At 38.7% G+C, this 20,625-nt stretch overlaps 1 protein-coding gene and 2 long non-coding RNA genes across 6 annotated transcripts in view; 2 read left to right on the top strand and 1 right to left on the bottom strand.

Moving 5' to 3' along the window:
* Window positions 1-12,925, top strand: part of slc29a4a (solute carrier family 29 member 4a) — a 16,273-nt gene extending 3,348 nt beyond the window's left edge. For all 4 annotated transcript variants that reach the window (XM_077619412.1, XM_077619413.1, XM_077619411.1 and 1 more), the window contains 10 exons: window positions 3,097-3,461; window positions 4,303-4,434; window positions 4,510-4,623; window positions 5,721-5,849; window positions 5,939-6,013; window positions 6,097-6,365; window positions 9,539-9,659; window positions 9,747-9,934; window positions 11,273-11,513; window positions 11,610-12,925. In XM_077619412.1, coding sequence (XP_077475538.1) covers window positions 3,227-3,461; window positions 4,303-4,434; window positions 4,510-4,623; window positions 5,721-5,849; window positions 5,939-6,013; window positions 6,097-6,365; window positions 9,539-9,659; window positions 9,747-9,934; window positions 11,273-11,513; window positions 11,610-11,746 — 1,641 coding nt within the window. In that variant the 5' untranslated portion in view covers window positions 3,097-3,226 and the 3' untranslated portion in view covers window positions 11,747-12,925. The remainder of the gene's footprint in view (window positions 1-3,096; window positions 3,462-4,302; window positions 4,435-4,509; window positions 4,624-5,720; window positions 5,850-5,938; window positions 6,014-6,096; window positions 6,366-9,538; window positions 9,660-9,746; window positions 9,935-11,272; window positions 11,514-11,609) is intronic.
* Window positions 4,878-20,374, bottom strand: LOC144088760 (uncharacterized). The gene is made up of 2 exons (XR_013304937.1): window positions 20,043-20,374; window positions 4,878-6,345 (listed from the first exon to the last, which is right to left on the bottom strand). It is a non-coding gene; the product is annotated as an uncharacterized LOC144088760 (long non-coding RNA).
* Window positions 15,706-17,811, top strand: LOC144088761 (uncharacterized). Its single transcript, XR_013304938.1, has 2 exons — window positions 15,706-16,510; window positions 16,614-17,811. It is a non-coding gene; the product is annotated as an uncharacterized LOC144088761 (long non-coding RNA).
* Window positions 20,375-20,625: the final 251 nt, after the last annotated feature.

Here is a 20,625-nt window from a genome sequence, read left to right as displayed (position 1 = left end):
GGTTTACAGCTGCAAATGAACGGAGGATTTTTAACCCAGGTGAGTAAACATTTGCCTGGTCAAAAGCTCAGTTGTTTTTTCTCCTTTTTTATTATATTATATGTTTATTATTGTCATGATTGTGTTTTTCTCTGTGGCTGAAGTTTCTTTTGAAAGAGTTAAATTAAGAAATATGTAGGATATTTATGACTGAGATGTAAACATTCATATTTGTTACATTATGTGCTATGTGATTGGCTTGGCAGCATGGCCAGAATGCTATATGCTCATTGGTCACTCAGTTCAGATAGCTTCCTTCCCCATGTTGATGTACAATATGGTGTTACAAAAATAAAAATAAAACATCCTATCAAGGTTTTACACATATATCTCTATTATTGCCATAAATAGACGTGATTCTGCAATTTGCACTTAATTGCTACATTTTGGGATTTCATATACTATCGTACGACCACCAATCGAACTCATGATATCTAGTTAGCCAGTTGTCCTATGTATTCATACATTAATATTTTTAATGATCAGTCAAAATCAGCATTTATTTGTTAGGAAAGATTATTTTCTTGCGAATGGACTTGTTTTGTTTTTGTTTTTGTTGTTGTTGTTGTTTTTAACATCATTACATAGTATAAGGGCGGTAGCGTGGTTAGTGCATCGGCCTCACAGTTCTGGGTTCCTGGGTTTGATTGCAGGTTGGTCCTTACTTGCCCGGGCTTGCGTGTATTTTCTCTGGGTACTTCCGTTTTCTACATTCCAAAATCTTGCAGTACCTGCTGTATAATTTGTCACCAAATAATGAAAAAATGTATTATATTGAGGCATTTCAGTATGCTAATGTGAAATGGCCCATGTCATGATATATTTTTTCCATATTGCACAGCACTACTCATAACCCTAATGAGGACACACGTTAGAAAATGGCTTTTTAATACTGCACTTTTGTCACTGTCATTTGTTTCAGCTTATGTGCTGTAAGAGGTAATGGTTGCAGTCTGGTTGCAATTTTCCTCTGGTAGCTGTAAGGGTTGTGCAGCTGGCCGCAAGTCTATGTATGTACATGACATAAAAGTAGATGAGGTTGTGTCACATCAATACTTCACCTCTCCCTTGTTCTCGCTCCCTTGTTTTCTAAATAGAGACAATAAAAGCTGGAGCCTGGTTGCTCTGCTGATATATATAGTCATTGCATGATATTGGCTTGTCTTGTTTCTATATATTTTATATTGTGCTAAATGGTAAATAATAGTGTGGAGTGGATAACCTGGATTTTTGGACCCAATCCCTCAGTCAAATTGGACTGCATGTCAATTGCCACCGATGGCACTGAAATAAATCTCAATGTCAGCCGTCCTAGTTCAAATGGAACTGATATCTATCTGTCAAAGGCAGGGAATTAGTTAATTTCGTTTCTGCCTGTGTTACACAAGTGAATGTTTGTAAAGATAAACCTGGCCAAGGTCAATATAATGCCGTCATGATGGATGCACTTGTAGCTCTGGGGAGTGGAAATGGGGAAAAAAAAGGATGCAAAGATATCAGTAGTATATGCCAACAAATGGGATGACAGCAAACGGCTGAGGTACAAGCTGAAGTGTTCATGTCATGTCTAATGCTTAATATTATTGTGACACGAGCAACATTGCCCTTCCTTGTTGCGTGTACTGTGTACACACAGTACCGAATACAAAGTATAGAATGCTTTAGAGGAGGAATATAAAATGTATTCAATTTAACACTTTTTTTTCTTAGAGGTTTTGTTGCTGACAAAGTTCTACTCAACACTTAATATACATATATATCATTAAATTGCTAACGTGTGAGTGACAAAAGATGTCACTGTGTGGAAAGTGAACGGAGGTGTATATATATATATATATATATATATATATATATATATAGTCAGTGGCGGGCCGCCAGGGCCTTCAAGGCTTTCTCTGCTGGCCTAAGAAATATCTGAATCATATATTATATTATGTCCATCAATACTTATTACATAATTTCAAATTGTCTGTTAGCTTCCTTTCATTGCTTTCCCCCTGGTTGCACTGCTTCCAGATGTGTGTTTTCATATTGAAGCATTTAACCAATCACATTTCAGCCATTATTTTTTGCCAGGGTCAGAAATTTGCCTCAAGGCCTTCACAATCAGTTCTGCAGGCTCGGCTGCATTAAACAAGCGTCGATAAGACTGTTGCTTTAACCTATCAGAATTTGATTTGGTGGCACCAGGCCTTCTCGCAGGTGTAGGGATACGTCATTCCCTTCTCGTAGTCGTAGGGATACATCATCGCTTTCACCAACTATGATTGGCTAGTGATAGAGTAGGCGGGCCAAAGCCAGAGAGAGCCAGCCAGAGTGAGCAAACTCAACCCACAATGGCCGACCGAGGAAAACAAATGGATTTGGTTGCAGATTTGCTGGCAAAGCCATTTTCAAGACGGACTTTTCAAGAAAAAAAAAAGCTGGACATCATTAAGAAAGGTCGGATACCTCCAAAGCAAGCAAGCCTGTCGCAACCGGGAACGAACATTTTCAGCACTAAATCGAATAAAAACGTATGCCAGAAATACGACAGGACAGGCTCGACTTTCAGCATTAGCTTCGATGGTGATAGAAAAGAAGGAAGAAAGAAAGGAGGATGGATATTGTGTACAGTTAAAAAGGATTTTTGGTGAGTAAAATATGGCTATATTCCTAAATAATATTTCAATTGTATGAGGTTATTATTGATTATTATTATTTATGTGTCGCAGCTGTAGCTGAAGTAGTGGTTTTATAGCCATAAAATAGTTTTTGCTGAAGGCGTCACTAGAAAATGCACGGACCGCGGATATATATATATATATATGATCCAATAAAAAAATAAAAAATTAAAATGTACCTCCGTTCACTTTCCACACAGTGACATCTTTTGTCACTCACACGTTATCAATTTAAAGGGTTCTTTCTCTCCCTCCCACACACAAACAAATCTACCTTCTCCCATAACCTTGAGTTGTCTGACTACATTTATTAAGGCTTATGACAGATGTCTGTTCTTTTCAATCAAAGCTTTTTTTCTTACATTTGGTTCCCATGGTTTCCCCTTTCTTGCAGCTCTTCCATCATTTTAAGGTTTCGACTCTCTCTGCTTCACTAACTGCTGGAACTGAGTGTCTATTGGGAATTGTGTGCAACATGCACTTCCCCAGAAGTGTCTAGCAAGTCTCCGACTTGGCTGCAGAAGATGGACGTGGTGGGAGCCGAGCGTCGTAGGCCCACCCTGGCACAGACTCACGAGGAGAGGGACGTGTGGAGGGATGGGGGGAGAACCGGATGGAGGGATGCAGGGAGAGAAGGGTGGAGGGATGGACGAGAGAGTGGAGTAGTGCAGAGCTACAGTTTTGACTCCTACCAGTTGGAGGAGGAGGAAATCAGCAAAGATGCCCCAGAGAGGGGGGTTCTGGCACTGTCTGAGCCTGGTGAGTGACTTAATACTCAAGACATTATTTAAGTCCTTGTTTAGTACACCATCCATTTTTCTTCTGCTTTTCTTGCCCATCTTTGTACATAGTCTGGAAAAACTCAGAATAATGTCATGCAAAACATATCCTAAAGTCTAATTGGCTAAACCAAGGGTGTCAGACTCGGGTTGGTTCGCAGGCCGCATTAACGTCAACTCCATTTGATGTGGGCTGGACCATTTTAGATATAATATTTAGATTATTTTTTTGAATACATTGATTAAAAGAACTGGATCAAAAGCCCTAACTATTCAATTTTTTAAAGATCTAAAACAATGTTTATTTGAGCTTTTTTTTCTTAGTAAAGGAAAATCTCTTTTAATCATTATGTTCCATATTATAGTGGAAAACAGAAAATATTTTTATATGTTTTTAGATTTTACGAAATGATTTTTGAACTAAAAACACAGAAAAAATGATTAAAAAAATACAATTATTGATTTAAAAGGGGGCAAATCAGTAAATATAATATACATCTATAATCTTTATTTTACTTTGATCCTAAAACAGAAAGTCGGCACTCATGATTTACTTTCTCGGGCCACACAAAATGATGTGGCGGGCCAGATTTGCCCCCCGGGCCGCCACTTTGACACCTGTGGGCTAAACCGTAATGCAGAAAAAGCTTTTATAAACGTTACAATATATTATAAAACTAACCCCAAAGAACAGAATAATTTCTCTTCTCGTGTATGTTTTTCATCTTAATTATCTGTAATGAAGATCTACTGTGTCGGCCCCAGAATGTGATTTCATATTCTTTTTATTAATATCCTTCGTCTCCTACCTTCCCGCTCAGACTTTGAGGAGCCGATCCCTGACGACCGTTACCATGGCATCTACTTTGCAATGCTATTGGCAGGAGTCGGCTTCCTGCTGCCGTACAACAGCTTCATCACAGACGTAGACTACCTTCACCACAAGTTCAGAGGTACAAACACAAAATGCTATAAATGTGTGTAAAACTTTCAAGAATGTAACATTATGTACATATTGCCTATTCCAGGGACGTCCATTGTATTTGACATGAGTCTGACGTACATCCTTGTGGCTCTTATGGCTGTCCTCCTCAATAACGTACTGGTGGAGAGGCTCAGCATGCACACCAGAATAACAGTGGGTCAGTCACATATCATCTGACTGAACAACTCTGTCTGATCTTTTCCATTACATTAAGAAGCCAAAAAAAACAAAAACAAAACTCATTTAGCTCTGCTCTTGCTGCTTGCAATTAGAATTAAGATTCAACATGTATTACCATATGAACAGTATCAAAAGAATAAATGTAGTGCACATCCTACGACCAAGTTAGCAAATTAAAAATATGTAACATTAATCTGTTTATTTATAAAACAGAATTTCATACAAAGGTAATGTGCTTAACAATGTTTAATTGATGAAAACTAATTGTACAGTAATTCACAGGCATAATAAGATAAGATACGGGAGTTTAAACTGACAGCAGGTAGGAAGTACTATGTATAATCTTGTATTTGATTTACACAATTAGTAAATATTAGTATATTAGGGAAGGCGTGGGAAGTAGTTAGCGCATTGGCTTCATAGTTCTGGGGTCGAGGGTTCGATCCCAGGTTGGTCCTTACTGTGCAGAGTTTGCATGTTCACCCCGAGCTTGCGTGGGCTTTCTCCGGGCACTCCAGTTTCCTCCTACATTTAAAAAAACATGCAGGGTAGGCTGGTTGGAAACTCTGCCTGTAGTTACCTGGGATAGGCTCCAGCACCCTCCGCAACCCTTGTAAGGATAAGCGGTTCAGAAGATGAATGAATGAGTATTGGGCAAAGCTAGGTGCTGTGCATTTAAAATTATTCTATTAACCATATAATTTTGTTTTCAAATGGGAATAAACTTCAAATATGTCCACTTGGAATACAAACTCTATTATCCTGCCTATTTGTGCACTTTTTCTGTGTTGATTACTCTGTGAAAATAAATTAGTAGGAGTAGGCAATGATTAAAATTGTAATCACGATTAATAGTAGAAGCTTCTTGCAGTTATCTCCTGTTAATTTCATTGGCATACACTCAAAGAAATAACAAATTAGGAAGTATTAGCTGCCAGGTGTTTTCTTAGTTTGAGTGTTGTAAGTGATAATATGCCGAATTTATGTGGTAGTGCAGATTAAAGTGTTGAGACTTCACATTGTTTATGTTGACAATATATGGTATTTATTTAACTTTTTGTTGTTGTTATGCAGGCTATATTTTAGCTTTGGGACCTTTGGTATTTGTAAGTGTATTTGATGTCTGGTTGTCAAAGTTCACTACCAATCAAGCTTACGTCATCAACCTGGTTTCAGTGGGAGTTGTTGCCTTTGGATGTACTGGTAAGCAAACCAGTTTGACAGCCATACATAAAATTGAATTATATTTGTATTATTATTCTGCTCATAACCACTCCCTTATGTATTTTCAGTCCAGCAGTCCAGTTTCTATGGTTACATGGGGATGCTACCCAAGAGGTACACTCAAGGGGTGATGACTGGAGAGAGTAAGTACAAAACTATCCAAACATTCCTCTTGCTACCATCTTCCTGTCTAAACTGTCTCCAAACATTGCTCTTCTTTGTCCAGGCACTGCCGGGGTCATCATCTCTTTGTCTCGCATCTTTACTAAGCTTCTGATCCCAGACGAGAGGAGGAACACACTCATCTTCTTCCTCATCTCCATTAGCATGGAAATGCTGTGCTTTCTTCTCCATCTGCTAGTGCGTCGCTCCCGGTTCATTTGCTATTACACCAGCCGCACCCAAGGAAAGGTTCCGGACAAAGGCCAGGACCCCCGGGGCGACTCTACCGGTTACAGGGTCCATCATGACGTCACTGCGGAGGAAGTTAAATTTGTAAGTTTGCACCACTCCAGTGTGTCTCAACTTTAAAGAATATTTTGTTTTATAATGGATTTAAAAAAAAGAAGTAGCAAAAGGAAATAAACAAAACAAACACATTGTGGGAAAAAGAAGAAAATAAGTAAAAATGTAATTTGTTTCCAAAAAATCTGCTAATTATGTATAGTACGGTACACGGTCGATTGGTCGCCGGTCTTTTGGTCGCCGATCTTTTGGTCACCGGTCTTTTGGTCGCCGGTCTTTTGGTCGCCGGTCTTTTGGTCGCCCGGAAGGTAAGTGATAATTACCATTTAAATCGTTTCTCAAATTCCCTAAATACAAACTGTGAATTATTATGTAGTCATACTTAATGCCCTATTAATTATTAGGCTAAAGAAAAGCTCCAAATTTCCCGGACTTTTATTGTTTTTTGTTGGAGAACTTGTTAAGACCTTGACTGACGTAGCTTCTTAAAGGGACAACGCATGTACATACAAACTCTTATACACTCACATGTCGCCTCAGTGAAACTGCTCATGGCCATTGTTGGCTTTTATTGATGTGTAGACCGTGTTCTTTTACCTTGTTTTGTCGCCGGTCTTTTGGTCGTTGGTCTTTTGGTCGCCGGTCTTTTGGTCGCCCGTTGTCGCGGTCGGGGCGACCAAAAGACCGCGACCAAAAGACCGCGACCAAAAGACCGGCGACCAAAAGACGGCGACCAAAAGACCAGCGACCAATCGACCGCACACGGTATAGTACATCCAAACAACAAAAAATGTATTCCCCAGTGATATCTTTGGACCATACCAATGTTGAAAAATTTACTTTTGTTGTAGATTTACAAAAAAACTCGTACAATGCACAATCAAAAACTGATCCAGTAAAAAAATTGTAAAACATTAAAATGTATTAAATTAAATAAAAATACATACATTTTCAAATAAAAAGAGGGTTATTTATTACTATATTCTTCCTTATTTACTTTCATAATTTAATGTTTAATTTTAAATCACATAATATATTTGTATGTATAGGCCACATTAACTGTTGTCTATCACCATCAATGGCAGTGAAATGTGATCACTCATGTCACCCATCCTAGTTTAAATGGATTTAACATTTAACACTGTCAGTGACACTCCATAAGTTAATATTTTTTATTTCTTAAAAATATCTCTATCCATGTTAGTACTAAAGAGGGGAAGGCTTTCTCTGAGAATAATTCATTTAAAACCACAACTACTTATGGGTTACTGCTTAGGTGGAAGAATGCTGAGAGGGAACAAAAAATAAGTGTCACTGAAGTGTTCCATGGGTAAAAAAAACAAAAAAATAACAGACAGACAGAAAGATGGAGCTTTCGAGACGTGGAAGTGAGTGAGTTTGTGTGCCTAGAAGCAAAAGAATCCCCATAAATAAACATGGGAAGGTCAGACAAGAAACATTCATAACAAGTGTTTTATTATGTGAAGCACCATCTTACACCTGTACACAAGCGGAGTATGTATTCCAATTTTGTGTCTGTTTGTGCGTGTCTGTGTGTACAGCCTTTTAAGGGTGCAACATAACCCCCAGCTGTCCTTTTTTATTATTTGTGCATTTGTCCTCTTGTGTGAAAGGTACATCCCAATTACCACACTGTTCTTGTGTGCATGTCTGTGTTTTGCTTCTGAATCTGGGGGATGATTCAGGGAGTTCTTTGTGTTGGTTGCCAATGGCGACCAAGACTGTGCTCCACATTAAGGCTATAATCAGGAAGAGTGGTTCCTTTTGGCTCCTGAGACCTTTTAATCAACTAATGGATTATTCTTGCGTGTGTCTGTGTGTGCATTTGTGTGTTGACGTCAACCTGCAGGCATTCACGATGATCCACTAAACATTGCGATAAGAAGGGGAAATCATGCAGCCAATATTGGATGGGGCGCCTTTAGAAAAAAAGGGGGAAACCATTGCAAGATATGAATATATTCATGAACTGTGAGATAGGGTTGCTCTAGTGTCAATAACGTGCACCTTCAAAAGGGAAATTACAAAATAGCTGACCTCATTCATCGTAACATGGCTGAAAAAAATGTAGTCGAGTTTTTGGGCGTCATTCATACAAAATACTTTTTACAAATAATTATAAAAATTCTTAAAAAGTGATACACATCATATGGTTTTTTTAATCAGCCATCTAATAAAATATATACATGCAATAATAACAATAACTACTAAATCAGAAAAGACTTAAAATATGAGCCTCCAAAATATTAAAAAGCATACTAATTAATGTGCAATTAATGTGTCGCCATGTAATAAGCAGTTATCTTTTGCTGACGCATCTCTGTTGAGGGGAACAACGCACAAAAAAGGAACGGGCTTTAGAAAACGACATTAGGCTGTTAGCTGTTAATGCATACAAGCTCCTTTTAATAAAGAAACGCTTTTACATTGTTTGTTACTTCTCTGAACTCGCTAGAATCTCTGCCTAATTTTCTGTAGGTTGCTTAGTTTGCTACTTTTGTGTTACCAAAGTATCAAGAAACATGGAAATAGCCATACTTAAATGTTTTATCTGGATTTTTAGTCAAAAGTGTCACTAGATGTTTATTTACTACCATATTTCACCAGAAAATTTGTTTTTATATGGTAGTAAGTTTCATTTTGCATAACTTTTGATAGGAGGGAGGATATTTTTGCCACATTTTCTCCTTCCTTGCCAACCCATTGGCTGCCATTGACAGCACTTGACGTCCAATCCATGTGAAGTGTGATGAATAACGAGATTCAATCCTCCCGGTTCAAATGAATTGGACATCTAGCACATTCAACAGTACTGAAAGATGAACATTCATAGTTTAAATGAATTGGATGTCCATCTTTGTTAAGGGCAGGTAAAGAGTTAGTTTTGGCTCACTTTTTTGTTAATTTTACAGTTTAGTTCTTGTTGATTTTCAAGTCACTTCTTGTATATTTTGGGGGAATTCACTGTTTAATTTTGAGGAATTATTTTATTTTTATTTTTTGGAATAAGTGACCACCTGAAACTCTGAAAGAGTTAACATTTAATACTTTTTTTTTTTAAATGATGTATCAAAAAGTACGGGTAAATATATATCAGTTTCCAATATTATTATAGATACAAATACAACTATTGTATTTGATACAAGCAGGATGGTGATTCAAACTGTTTAATTTCCTTCCAGGGGAATGGAGCAATGGGGCATCCGACAACAGAAGATGCCATTGAGGACTTTGTTGGTGGAACATATGTCCGATTTGATGCCCCCAAAATCAAAATCAGACGGACCTGGCCCGGTGTCCGAGGTAACCTATTTATTTTCTAATGTATTTCACATCAGCTTTACTTGTGATGTTTTAATCTTATTACATATGACTATGTTGTCCGACCAGACATGATTTTGCATCGTTACGTGGTGTCCCGCGTGATCTGGGCCTACATGCTGTCCATCGCGGTGACCTACAGCATCACCCTGTGCCTGTTTCCCGGCCTAGAGTCAGAAATGAGGAATGATACTTTAGGAGAGTGGCTGCCCATCCTTATCATGGCCACATTCAACATGTCTGACTTTGTTGGGAAGGTGAGTGCCAGTAGCCTTATATTTATTATTAAACAGTAAAGAACACACTATGAATAGAATTGATAGAGAATTAAGCTCTTTTGAGACTTTGACTGATTAAATCAATATTTTAGATTGAGAATTCCATTTAACCGTAGTGTGCTTGCTCTGAATGCCTTCACAAACAAAAATATTCAAATTGATATTGATAGCTGTGCGGTACGGAAGATGAATGAATGAATTAATGATTTTGTTTACACCAGACAAACATACCCAAATTTCCCCCAAAATAAACGAAAGATAGACATCCAATTAATTTAAACCTAGTGAACTGGGTGCAAATGCTATTTTTTTCAGTGCCATTGACATTCATTCGTTAATTCGCTGCTCGTAGTCAAATTTACTCCATGACAACACATTTCTGGTGTTCTGTGTTAGTGGGGTGAAAAAATCCCTGACTATCTACACCAAGGGTGTCAGACTCGGGTTGGTTCGCGGGCCGCTTTAACGTCAACTTGATTTCACGTGGGCCGGCCCATTTTAGATATAATATTTAGGGTTTTTTTAATAAATGGATTAGAAGCCCTGAATATTCAGTTTTTTATAGATCTAAAACAATATTTATTTTAGCTTTTTTTTATATGTTTTTAGATTTTACAAAATGATTTTTGAACTAAAAACACAGAAAAAAATGATTAAAAAATTACAATTATTGATTTAAAAGGGCGAAAATCAGGAAATTTAATATACATCTATACTCTTCATTTTAATTTGATCCTAAAACAGAAAGTCAGCACTCATGATTTACTTTCCCAGGCCACACAAAATGATGTGGCGGGTCAGATTTGGCCCCCGGGCCGCCACTTTGACACGTGATCTACACTTTTGCAAACAAATAACGTATACAGACACATTTCACTATTGATTGAATTGAATTGAATTGAATGCTTTTATTGTCACTATACAAGTATAATGAGATTTTAACCTTTCACCACATAGTGCACAAATAACAGCAGACGGACAAATAAATCAATAAATAAGTGATAAGTTAAGATACTTTGATGCTTTTAATTACCTTATTTGTAATCATTAGCAGTGCTCTGTGTCATTATCCAATTTCACGTAATTCCTAATATATGTTCATTAAAAATACATGCATACTATATTTTTGTTCATCTATCAATGCCAGCAATGTACATCCAAACCAATGACGCGGTCTTTCTTTCATTTACTAGACATTATTGTATCTCCCTTGATGAACAGATATATAAGATTTCTATTTGGCATTCAAAACAGGCGGTTACCAACGTTTTCATAAGAATTGATATCGTAACTTACTGGGCATCATTGTGTGTTCAGATCCTGGCAGCGCTCCCTTACGACTGGTCTGGAGGCCGCCTGCTCTTTTTCTCATGCCTGAGAGTGGTTTTCATCCCTCTCTTCATCATGTGCGTGTATCCAGCACACGCGCCCACCCTGGCCCACCCTGCCTGGCCTTGTCTCTTCTCCCTGCTCATGGGCGTCACCAATGGTTACTTTGGGTCCGTGCCTATGATTCAGGCTGCTGGCAAAGTGGCGCCGGAACAGAGAGAACTTGCTGGTAAACATCATTTTTCTTTTTATTTACTACTACTACTGTGCCTCTCTCCCAAACTGAACACATGGATCATTTTAATGTGCTTCCTTCTACCTGCAGGGAACGTCATGACGGTCTCTTACATGACAGGCTTGATGGTGGGCTCCGTTGTAGCATACGCAGCCTACAGCTTCACAGCTCTGCCAGAAACTGGCTTCTCCACGATCCACTTAGCTGCTAACACTACCAACATTTGAATGTCCTGACATGGTAAAATACATATGTCTATATAGAAAAAAAGATGGCTGCAGAAGAGGGTGGCATTCTCCAATTTTAAGGAAATGATGTAGCATAACATATCTTACCATTCTCCAGCCAGGATGAGGGAAGAATTCAGGGATGTTGATTAGGTAACTATTTCCCAATCTCTTCAGTGGTCATCCTTTGGGGTTTCACTGCGAAATGAGTTTCAGCATACTCGTGTAGTGTGGAACTAACATTCATTCTCCGTCAATTTTTGTGTCACTGGAAAAAGTAAGATACACACGGTCCCTGACTGCCTTGTTGAAAAAAAATAGACGGATACCATTATCATTTAGTTGACATCTCATAATGTGACATCCAATCATCGTTCTGCGGTGAATTTAAATTAGTTCATTACTAGTAGAGGTCCAATCCATTGAATTGAATTGGACATCTATTCCTGTCAATAACAGTCAATGAGTTAATATTGAGGGAGCGCATCAAGCAAAAAAATTCTGAATTTTGAGACTTGAACCTTAGCGTCTGTCCTCTCGTGTGGACTTTGCATGGTCTCCCTGTACCGTTTTAACAAAACATGGATGTTAGGTTTGTTGAAATTTCTAAAATTGTCAAAAGGTGTGAATGTTAATCAGAATTCTTTATTGTCTATAAGTGTCATGGGATTGGCTAGCACGTGATCCCTGATGAAATGCATTGATGGATGGTTGGATTAACAACATGAATTCTTGACAGCTCTAACCTTGATCATCTGAACTCCAGCTTCTGCTAAATGTTCACTATGTTGTGTGTTGTTTTTGTTCTGTTTTGATCTTGTAGCGCAATGCTTTATACGTGATTTGAAACTCCAAAACGGCACACGACAGATGTTAGGACGATTTAGAAGTCAACCAAAAGTCTTTGCTTCACACATAGAACTTTAAACCGTCAGGATTTTTAACAGTGATAGACAGCAAATCTATTGGAATGGATGGCATTGAGTGATCATGTTTTACTGTCATTCCCGGTGACAGGCGTCTGATCCAATTTGACTGGAGGGCTGGTAGCAATCAAATGATTCCTGCCCTACCAGCCAAACTGGATGGTACGTCTACAACTGTCAATGGCGGCCAATGAGGTAACCCCTTGATGCCTTAAATTTCCTTCACAAATACTGTAGACATGCAAAAGTATATATAAATTTTATATATATATATATATATATATATATATATATGTATATATATATATATATATGTATATATATATATATATATATATATATATATATATATATATATATATATATATATATGTATATATATATGTATATATATATATATATATATATATATATATATATATATATATATATATATACTTACAGGTCACTTCCTATTGGTTGGGTATCATTTCCTGTTGATTTTGTGGCATTCGGATGTTATCTCCTCTAAGTTATGGATAATTTCCTTTTAATCATCAGAAAGATAGGTTGGAGACTACACATGCTGTATGTTAACATGATCATTTCTAACGTTACCATGTAGGTTGTTAGCTTCTGTCTGATTGAAATGCAACATTCGTATAGTATTATAACGCAGCATGATTCTCCAATGCGAAGAAGTGCTTATCTGGCAACCGAAACTGGAAGGGATGTTGTGCACTTCAATATAGTTTGATCCTGTTTGCAGTAGCATCATTGGTCACATATTGGTTACATGTTGATCCTTTAGTATTTTTGAGCAGGGAAAGAAGCTGACTGTGATCTAGTTCTCAGTTCCCTTGCTTCAAATTGTCCCTAGAAGTGATCATGGCCACTCACGTCATGTTTGCAAAGTTATTAAATATATTTTCATTTAATTATGGAAGATTAAAAAACATATATTGTTCTCTTGTCTGGTTTCATTTGGATTAGAACTCATTTATTCAAATTTTATTGTGTTTTCTTTTGTTATTTCGCTCCTGTAGTCCATTTGTGGAATATTTGTGTTGGCAGCAAAATTATACGGTTGACAGGTGTTTGACAGAGAATACAAGGAAAATAATAAATTAAACATATTATCAAAAATGTGTGATTTCTTTCTAGGTGCAATTACTGCATGCCATTGTGTTGACAACACCATATTAATATGAACGCAAATCTTTTGACAGGTTATATGTACATATCAGGCCTTTTTTTACATACTTCTAATCAATCAAAACACAATTAGAATAAAGTTTGATGCCAATAAATCACTAAAAGAAAGTCAACAAATTGCCCCCTGGAAATAGGAGATCCTTTTAACTTAATTCATTTATTTTCTCAACCATTTATCCTCACAAGGGTCGCGGGGGGTGCTGGAGCCTATCCCAGCTGACTTCGGGCACCAGGCAGGGGACACCCTGAATTGGTGGCCGGCCAATCACAGGGCATGAGGAGACGGACAACAATTCACACTCACACTCTTCCCTAAGGGCAATTTAGAGTGTTCAACCAGCCACCCATGCACGTTTTTGGAAAGTGGGAGGAAAGTAAAGTACCGGGAGAAAATCCACGCAAGCCCAGGGAGAACATGCAAACTCCACATAGGAGGACAGACATGGGATAAAACCCAGGACCCGCCAGTGCTTTTATTTTTTAATGAAATTATATTTTATAACGTATAGATGTACTGGACACACGTTTTCATGTAATGTTGTAGGCTCAGGGTGCATTTTAGTGGAACGAATTGGAGAACAGCAAATCATGTTCCGAGTTATGAGCTGGCATTAAAGTTCTAATACCAGTCATTCTGCTCTCTAGTGGCTGTAAGCAGTAAAATAAGAAGTCAAGCTAAACTGAAAAAGTCTTTTGGTAAGGTCGATGGTTAATGTCAATATGTCTACGTCATTTGTCCAATTACATCTCATTTTCTGAACCGCTTTATCCTCATTAGGGTCGTGGGGGGTGCTGGAGCCATTCCCAGTTGTCTCTGGGCCAGAGGCGGGGGACACCCTAAATCGGTGGCCAGCAATCGCAGGGGCCAATCACCCTACCATGCATGTTTTTGGAATATGGGAGGAAACCGGAATACCCAGAGGAAACCCACGCAGATCCGGGGAGAACATTCAAACTCCACACAGGTGGACCCACCTGGACTTGAACCCAGAACCCCATAGCTGTGAGGCCGACGCGCTTACCACTCGCGCCAACGGGCCACCCAGTTACATATCGTTAAAAATAAAAAATAAAAAAATAAAAAAGGCCAATAACTGCATGTTGATGGTTTTATAATAAAATCTAAAATAATAGAAAATGAATGGTGAAAGTACTTAGTAGTAGCGTGTCTTGGCCTGTGGAAGGCAACATAAGACCAAAGAAGACATGACAGTCAAGCGTTTCCATGGTGATGACGTAATGGTCACAGTAAAATTTGTACAGTAGTTACAGTTACAGGGATGCTCTCTCATGTAGCAAGTTTTAAGCTTACGGTTGGCTCATTTGACATTAAGGTTTTTTTCCATACAAATATTTACCCGGGGCGGCCCTGTGGAGCAAGTGGTTAGCGTGTCGGCCTCACAGCTCTGGGGTCCTGGGTTCAAGTCCAGGTCAGTCCACCTGTGTGGAGTTTGCATGTTCTCCGAGGGTTTCCTCCAGGTACTCCGGTTTCCTCCCACATTCCAAAAACATGCTTGGTAGGCTGATTGGACACCCTCAATTGCTCATAGGTATGGGTGTGAGTGTGCATGGCTGTCCGTCTCCTTGTGCCCTGCGATTGGCTAGCCACCGATTCAGGGTGACCCCGGCCTCTGCCTCGGAGACAGCTGGGCTTGGCTCCAGCACCCCCCACCACCCTAATGATGATAAAGCAGTTCATAAAATGAGATGAGATTAGAGAGAAGTTCGTTTTTCAAAGGCTATGCTTGCTGTTGGGTAGAGTTGAGAGACGCAGCTTCGGTTCCCCCTCGGCGAGCGCTGGTGAGCTAAACCGTTGGTGTATTTACGCCCCAAATGGAACCGGGTCCGAGTCAGGACGCCGTTTTCTCAACCCCCGCAGGTACGAGGTCATGCAGTTCTGCTGGCTGAGAGATATGTAAGATATTTCCCTTTCAGTAGGAGCAGGGGAACAAATGTTAATGGAGCCAAAGATGCTTCCGTGTCAGACGCTCTCCCTCCAGCTCACTCTCCCTAAAATCATGTTCTTCTAGACGAACTTTCTCCTCTGACCCACTTTCAATTTCATATTTCGACTCATCACATGATAAAGTCAACAAGTCTCGAGTATTTTTCTCTCAATGACTCATACGCCCGCTGTCGGAATCCCAGCCTTTGGTTTCAATTATGCACAGGCAAACCGTTAGAAAGAATATTTTTATTGCACTATTTCTAAAGTTACAGACCTGTGTGAGTCTTGTGATAGTGGGATTTTAGAGGGATTAAATGACAGTTTTTGACAGTATTATAGTGTGTTGTTAGGTCTTGCTATTATCCAGAAAATCATGGATTAAACTCTTATGATGTATTTTTGCCTGCATGTATAGATCACAGGTCACAAACATGGTGCTCCCAAGAACAACCTACCTATTCTAAAAATGGTTCACTACTTCGGAAATGGTTCTCAAACAGGTGATCTCTAGATAATACAACAAAGACAATCCACATTAAAAATGGATTCATAAAGAACCTCTGTGACATCACAGGAAATCTTCAAAGTGTAAAGACTAGTTGTCATAAAGTTTGGTTGTGGCACCATGGACGCATGTTATGATTGCGCCAAACACATTTTTTTTTAACTGATGGGAGATTTCTCCTGACCAAGAAGGTATGTTCATTAACCAAAAAAACATGTACTGGGAAATAACGTGACTGTGGACTTTTACCATATAGGCCTAAGATAATAGCAAGAGTAATAATTAGCATTGAAGCCCACAGATATGGAGGTGAGCGCCCAGGCCTTGAGGATCTATTACGCTTCCTGGGGGAAACTACACATCTCTCGCAGCCAGAGAGGAGGGCAGCGTCTTCACAGGATTCTCATGCTCACCCAAATGATCGACTCTTCCAGTGAGCTCTACTTCTCAGCCATGGCCAGCGTGCAAAGAAGGCAACCGGGGGCTCAAAGCCCCATAGCCGGTGACGAAGAGGAGGAAGAAAGCAGGGAAAGCCTTGACGCAGCGCTCACTATCGCCGAGTTATGAACATCTCCTTTTCCAAAGCTTCTCCTTAGAAGTGAGCATAGGCCATAACCGAATGGAATGCACAAGATTATACCGTCATCATGTGGTTAGGGCCGGAGGGTAAATTGGGGGTGTTGAAATTGCCAACCAGGCAAAATACATTCCAAAGTTAGTTACCATAGACTACAGAAAAACATACTTTGTTTCTATTTTGGGGTAAAAAAAAAAAAAAAGCGTATACCTAACTTGTGAATTTAATTAAATACATCGATATACGTTAACTTTTTTTTAGAAATACCGAGGAAAAAATGGACTCTGGACATATGGACTATAATGAATACTTTATATACTAAAACATGTTTTTTTTTGTGTTTTTTTGCTGGACCTTATGTTTTCCATATTGTAATCCAAACAATTACATTACATTGTTTTCAGACATCCCGGCGGGCGAGTGGTTCGCACGTCGGCCTCACATTTCTGGAGTCGAGGGGTCGATCCCACGTCGGTTCTTGCTATATGGAGTTTGCATGCAGAGTAGGCTGGTTGAACACTAAATTGCCCCTAGGTATGAGTATGAATATTTGTCCGTCTCCTTGTGCCCTGCAATTGGCTGGCTCCAGATTCAGGGTGTCCACCCCGCCTGGTGCCCATGTGTTGGGATAGATAGCTGGGATAGGCTCCAGCACCCCCCGCAACCCTTGTGAGGAAAAGCGGTTCAGAAAATGAATGAATGAATATTTTGTTTTCTTTATTAACTAATTGTCTGTCATTGTCAGTTGAAGTAGCATCCGTTCATTCGCTGCCACCCTCCCATTTCAAATTGATTGGATGTCTGTTATAGTGATATATGCTAGTGATAAACTCATTAAAATTCACTGCAGGAGGATGAAGAACAGCATCATCATCAGTAGCGCTGAAAAAGTAAATATACATGCAAATGACCCAACTGCTTGCTTCTCTCTTTCCAATTTAAGCAGTAAACACTGTGACAAGATAATTCACTGTGATTAAATGCAGGACAATCAGACAATCCAATAAGTACTTTTTTTAACACTTTAGATCAGGGGTGTCAGACTCGGGTTGGTTCGCGGGCCGCGTTAACGTCAACTCGATTTCATGTGGGCCGGATCATTTTAGATATAATATTTAGATTTTTTTTTTATAAATGGATTAAAAGAACGGGATTAAAAGCCCTGAATTTTCAGTTTTTTATAGATCTAAAACAATGTTTTTTTTATCTTTTTTAAAAATATATTTTTAGATTGTACAAAATGATTTTTGAATTAAAAACTGAAAAAAATGATTAAAAAATTAAAATTATTGATTTAAAAGACCCTTCAATTTAGAGCAGGGGGGTCAGACATTAATGGCAACTCAATTTCATGTGGGCCGGGCCATTTTAGATATAATATTTAGATATATTGTTTTATAAATGGATTAAAGGAACTGGATTAAAAGCCCTAAATATTCATTTTTTTATAGATTATTTGATCTTTTTTTTCTTAGTAAGAGAAAATCATTTATTTAATAATTGGTTTTCATTTCAAAAGGAAACCATTTTTTATTATGTTCCATATTATAGTGGAAAAACAGAAAATATTTTTATATATTTTTAGATTTTGCAAGATGATTTTTTACCTAAAAACACAGAAAAAAATGATTAAAAAAATTGCAATTATTGATTTAAAAGGGGGAAAATCAGTAAATTTAATATACATCTATACTCTTCATTTTAATTTGAGCCTAACACAGAAAGTCGGCACTCATGATTTACTTTCCCGGGCCACACAAAATGATGCAGCGGGCCAGATTTGGCCCCCGGGCCGCCACTTTGACACGTGCTTTAGATGAATTATTCTAATGACAGTCATAATGATGGCATGACACACATCATGGACATGAACAAATCCTTATGACGGACATCAGTCAATTAGTGTCCTAACCCGAAGCTCGAAATCCACCCCAAAAACAATGTCAACCATGCATCAAAAGTGACATAATTTACAGATATTAATGATGTTGTCTTTTTATATAGTTGTCTCATACACACAAAAATTGAATGCATGTTTTTGTTCCCAGCTTTTCTGCACATCCTTTTCGAAATCCTTTGCCAAACTCAATGTTGTCAGTCTCAATAGCAAACCAAGAGGAGGAACGACAACTGCCATGTTGAGTCTATCTGACAGGGAGAGCTGACTTCTCCCATTTTTCTGCTCAGTGACAAAACAAGGACAAATGGGGGGGGTTGATGTCATGAGATTTTCAAAGTCGGAATGTAATATAAAGCGTTTCAACTGCTTGTGCACTGTGCTTCTTTTGAACGCCCCCTCACTTAGACACCTGTCTCCTGGGAAACTGCTGTTCAACACACACACACACACACACACACACCCTGCCTGGAAGGGGTTGAGGACTATTGTAAAAATATAGAAGCGAGAAGAACAGAAATGGCACATACCCCTCCCTTCGTCTAAGAAGTCTTAGCCAATCGAGCACTTCTGTTCATACCATTTCAGCCAATCAAAACTCATCCTGCTCACACACCCCCACAGAAATGAGTATGTTGCTGTTGTCATAATGCAAAATTCTTCACATATACTCAGATACACAATACACATATACACGTACACATGTAAGCTCAGAATTCTACATTGGTGGTTTGAATAACCTCCACAAATTGGCCCAAAAAGTAACAGTAAATGACATGGGAATGCCCTAAAATCATCAGAAAATTGTCCAAAATCCACAAAGTGACCTAAAAATCAAGCTGAAATGCCCAGTTAAAGCCCCCAAAACCAATGACCAGGAAAATGACAACAATCGACATCCAATTTATTTAAACTGAGAGGCCTAGTAGTGAATCCCCATCTTTCACTGTCATTGAATCTGCTAGATGTCAAATTCATTCTAAGTGGGAATGTCAAATAAATATCCTCATTCAGAGTTAACACAGAAAAATAAGAAAAATACCTTCCATAACTATCGAAAGTATTCCATTAAAAGTAGTGCAAAATCACCGCATGACGTCAAAGTCCTAGTGACACGTGGCAGTGTATAAACTGAATACCAATACTTATGCAATCAAATATTCTATCCCGGATACCACATTTCAATATAGAAATGCATCAATATGCTTTTCAATGCTTTTGTATGGGAGGCATGTGTATTAGGAAATACCTTTCTCACGTATGTGTGCACGAGGGAAAAGATTCTCCCAGCATTTCTTCCAGCAGGTGCAGATAATATGCTGATGTTGGTCCTTTGGGAGAAACTGTGAAGCAGCCAAACCCCAGACTGCGGCGCTCTCCATGAAATAGTATCTCTTGCACACACACACAATTCATGTCAGCAAATATTTAATTACCCACAGACACAGTGGAATCCCAAAAAGGTACAAGCGCACATACACGCCATTATATTGAAGGGTCAGCAGTGGAAATTGTGTGTCCTGCAGCCAGCTGTGCAGTTCAGCAGAGAAAGATGAAGTTCCCTCCATTTTATCAAGACCAGCAGCTTCATTACAAGGCTGCCAAAATGGAGTCCACTGATGATTAAAGGGGCAGTTCACTCAAACACACAGGGTACACGAGGCAAGAAACAAAATGAGAAGTTGAACCCTGACGGCAGCTCTTTGGGATGGGACATAACAGCCAATGCAAATATTCAAGTTGACAAACATTCACTTTCACTTTAATTCAAGCATTTTGCCAAAATGTTACATTACTTTAAGTGGAAAGGTCTTTGTAACAGTTAAGAAAAT

This window comes from Stigmatopora argus, chromosome 14 (genome assembly GCF_051989625.1).
Source record: "Stigmatopora argus isolate UIUO_Sarg chromosome 14, RoL_Sarg_1.0, whole genome shotgun sequence".
In the NCBI taxonomy this organism is placed as follows: domain Eukaryota; kingdom Metazoa; phylum Chordata; class Actinopteri; order Syngnathiformes; family Syngnathidae; genus Stigmatopora; species Stigmatopora argus.
The sequence above is the reverse complement of the archived record's forward strand: the minus strand, read 5'-3'. Positions and strand labels throughout refer to the sequence as shown.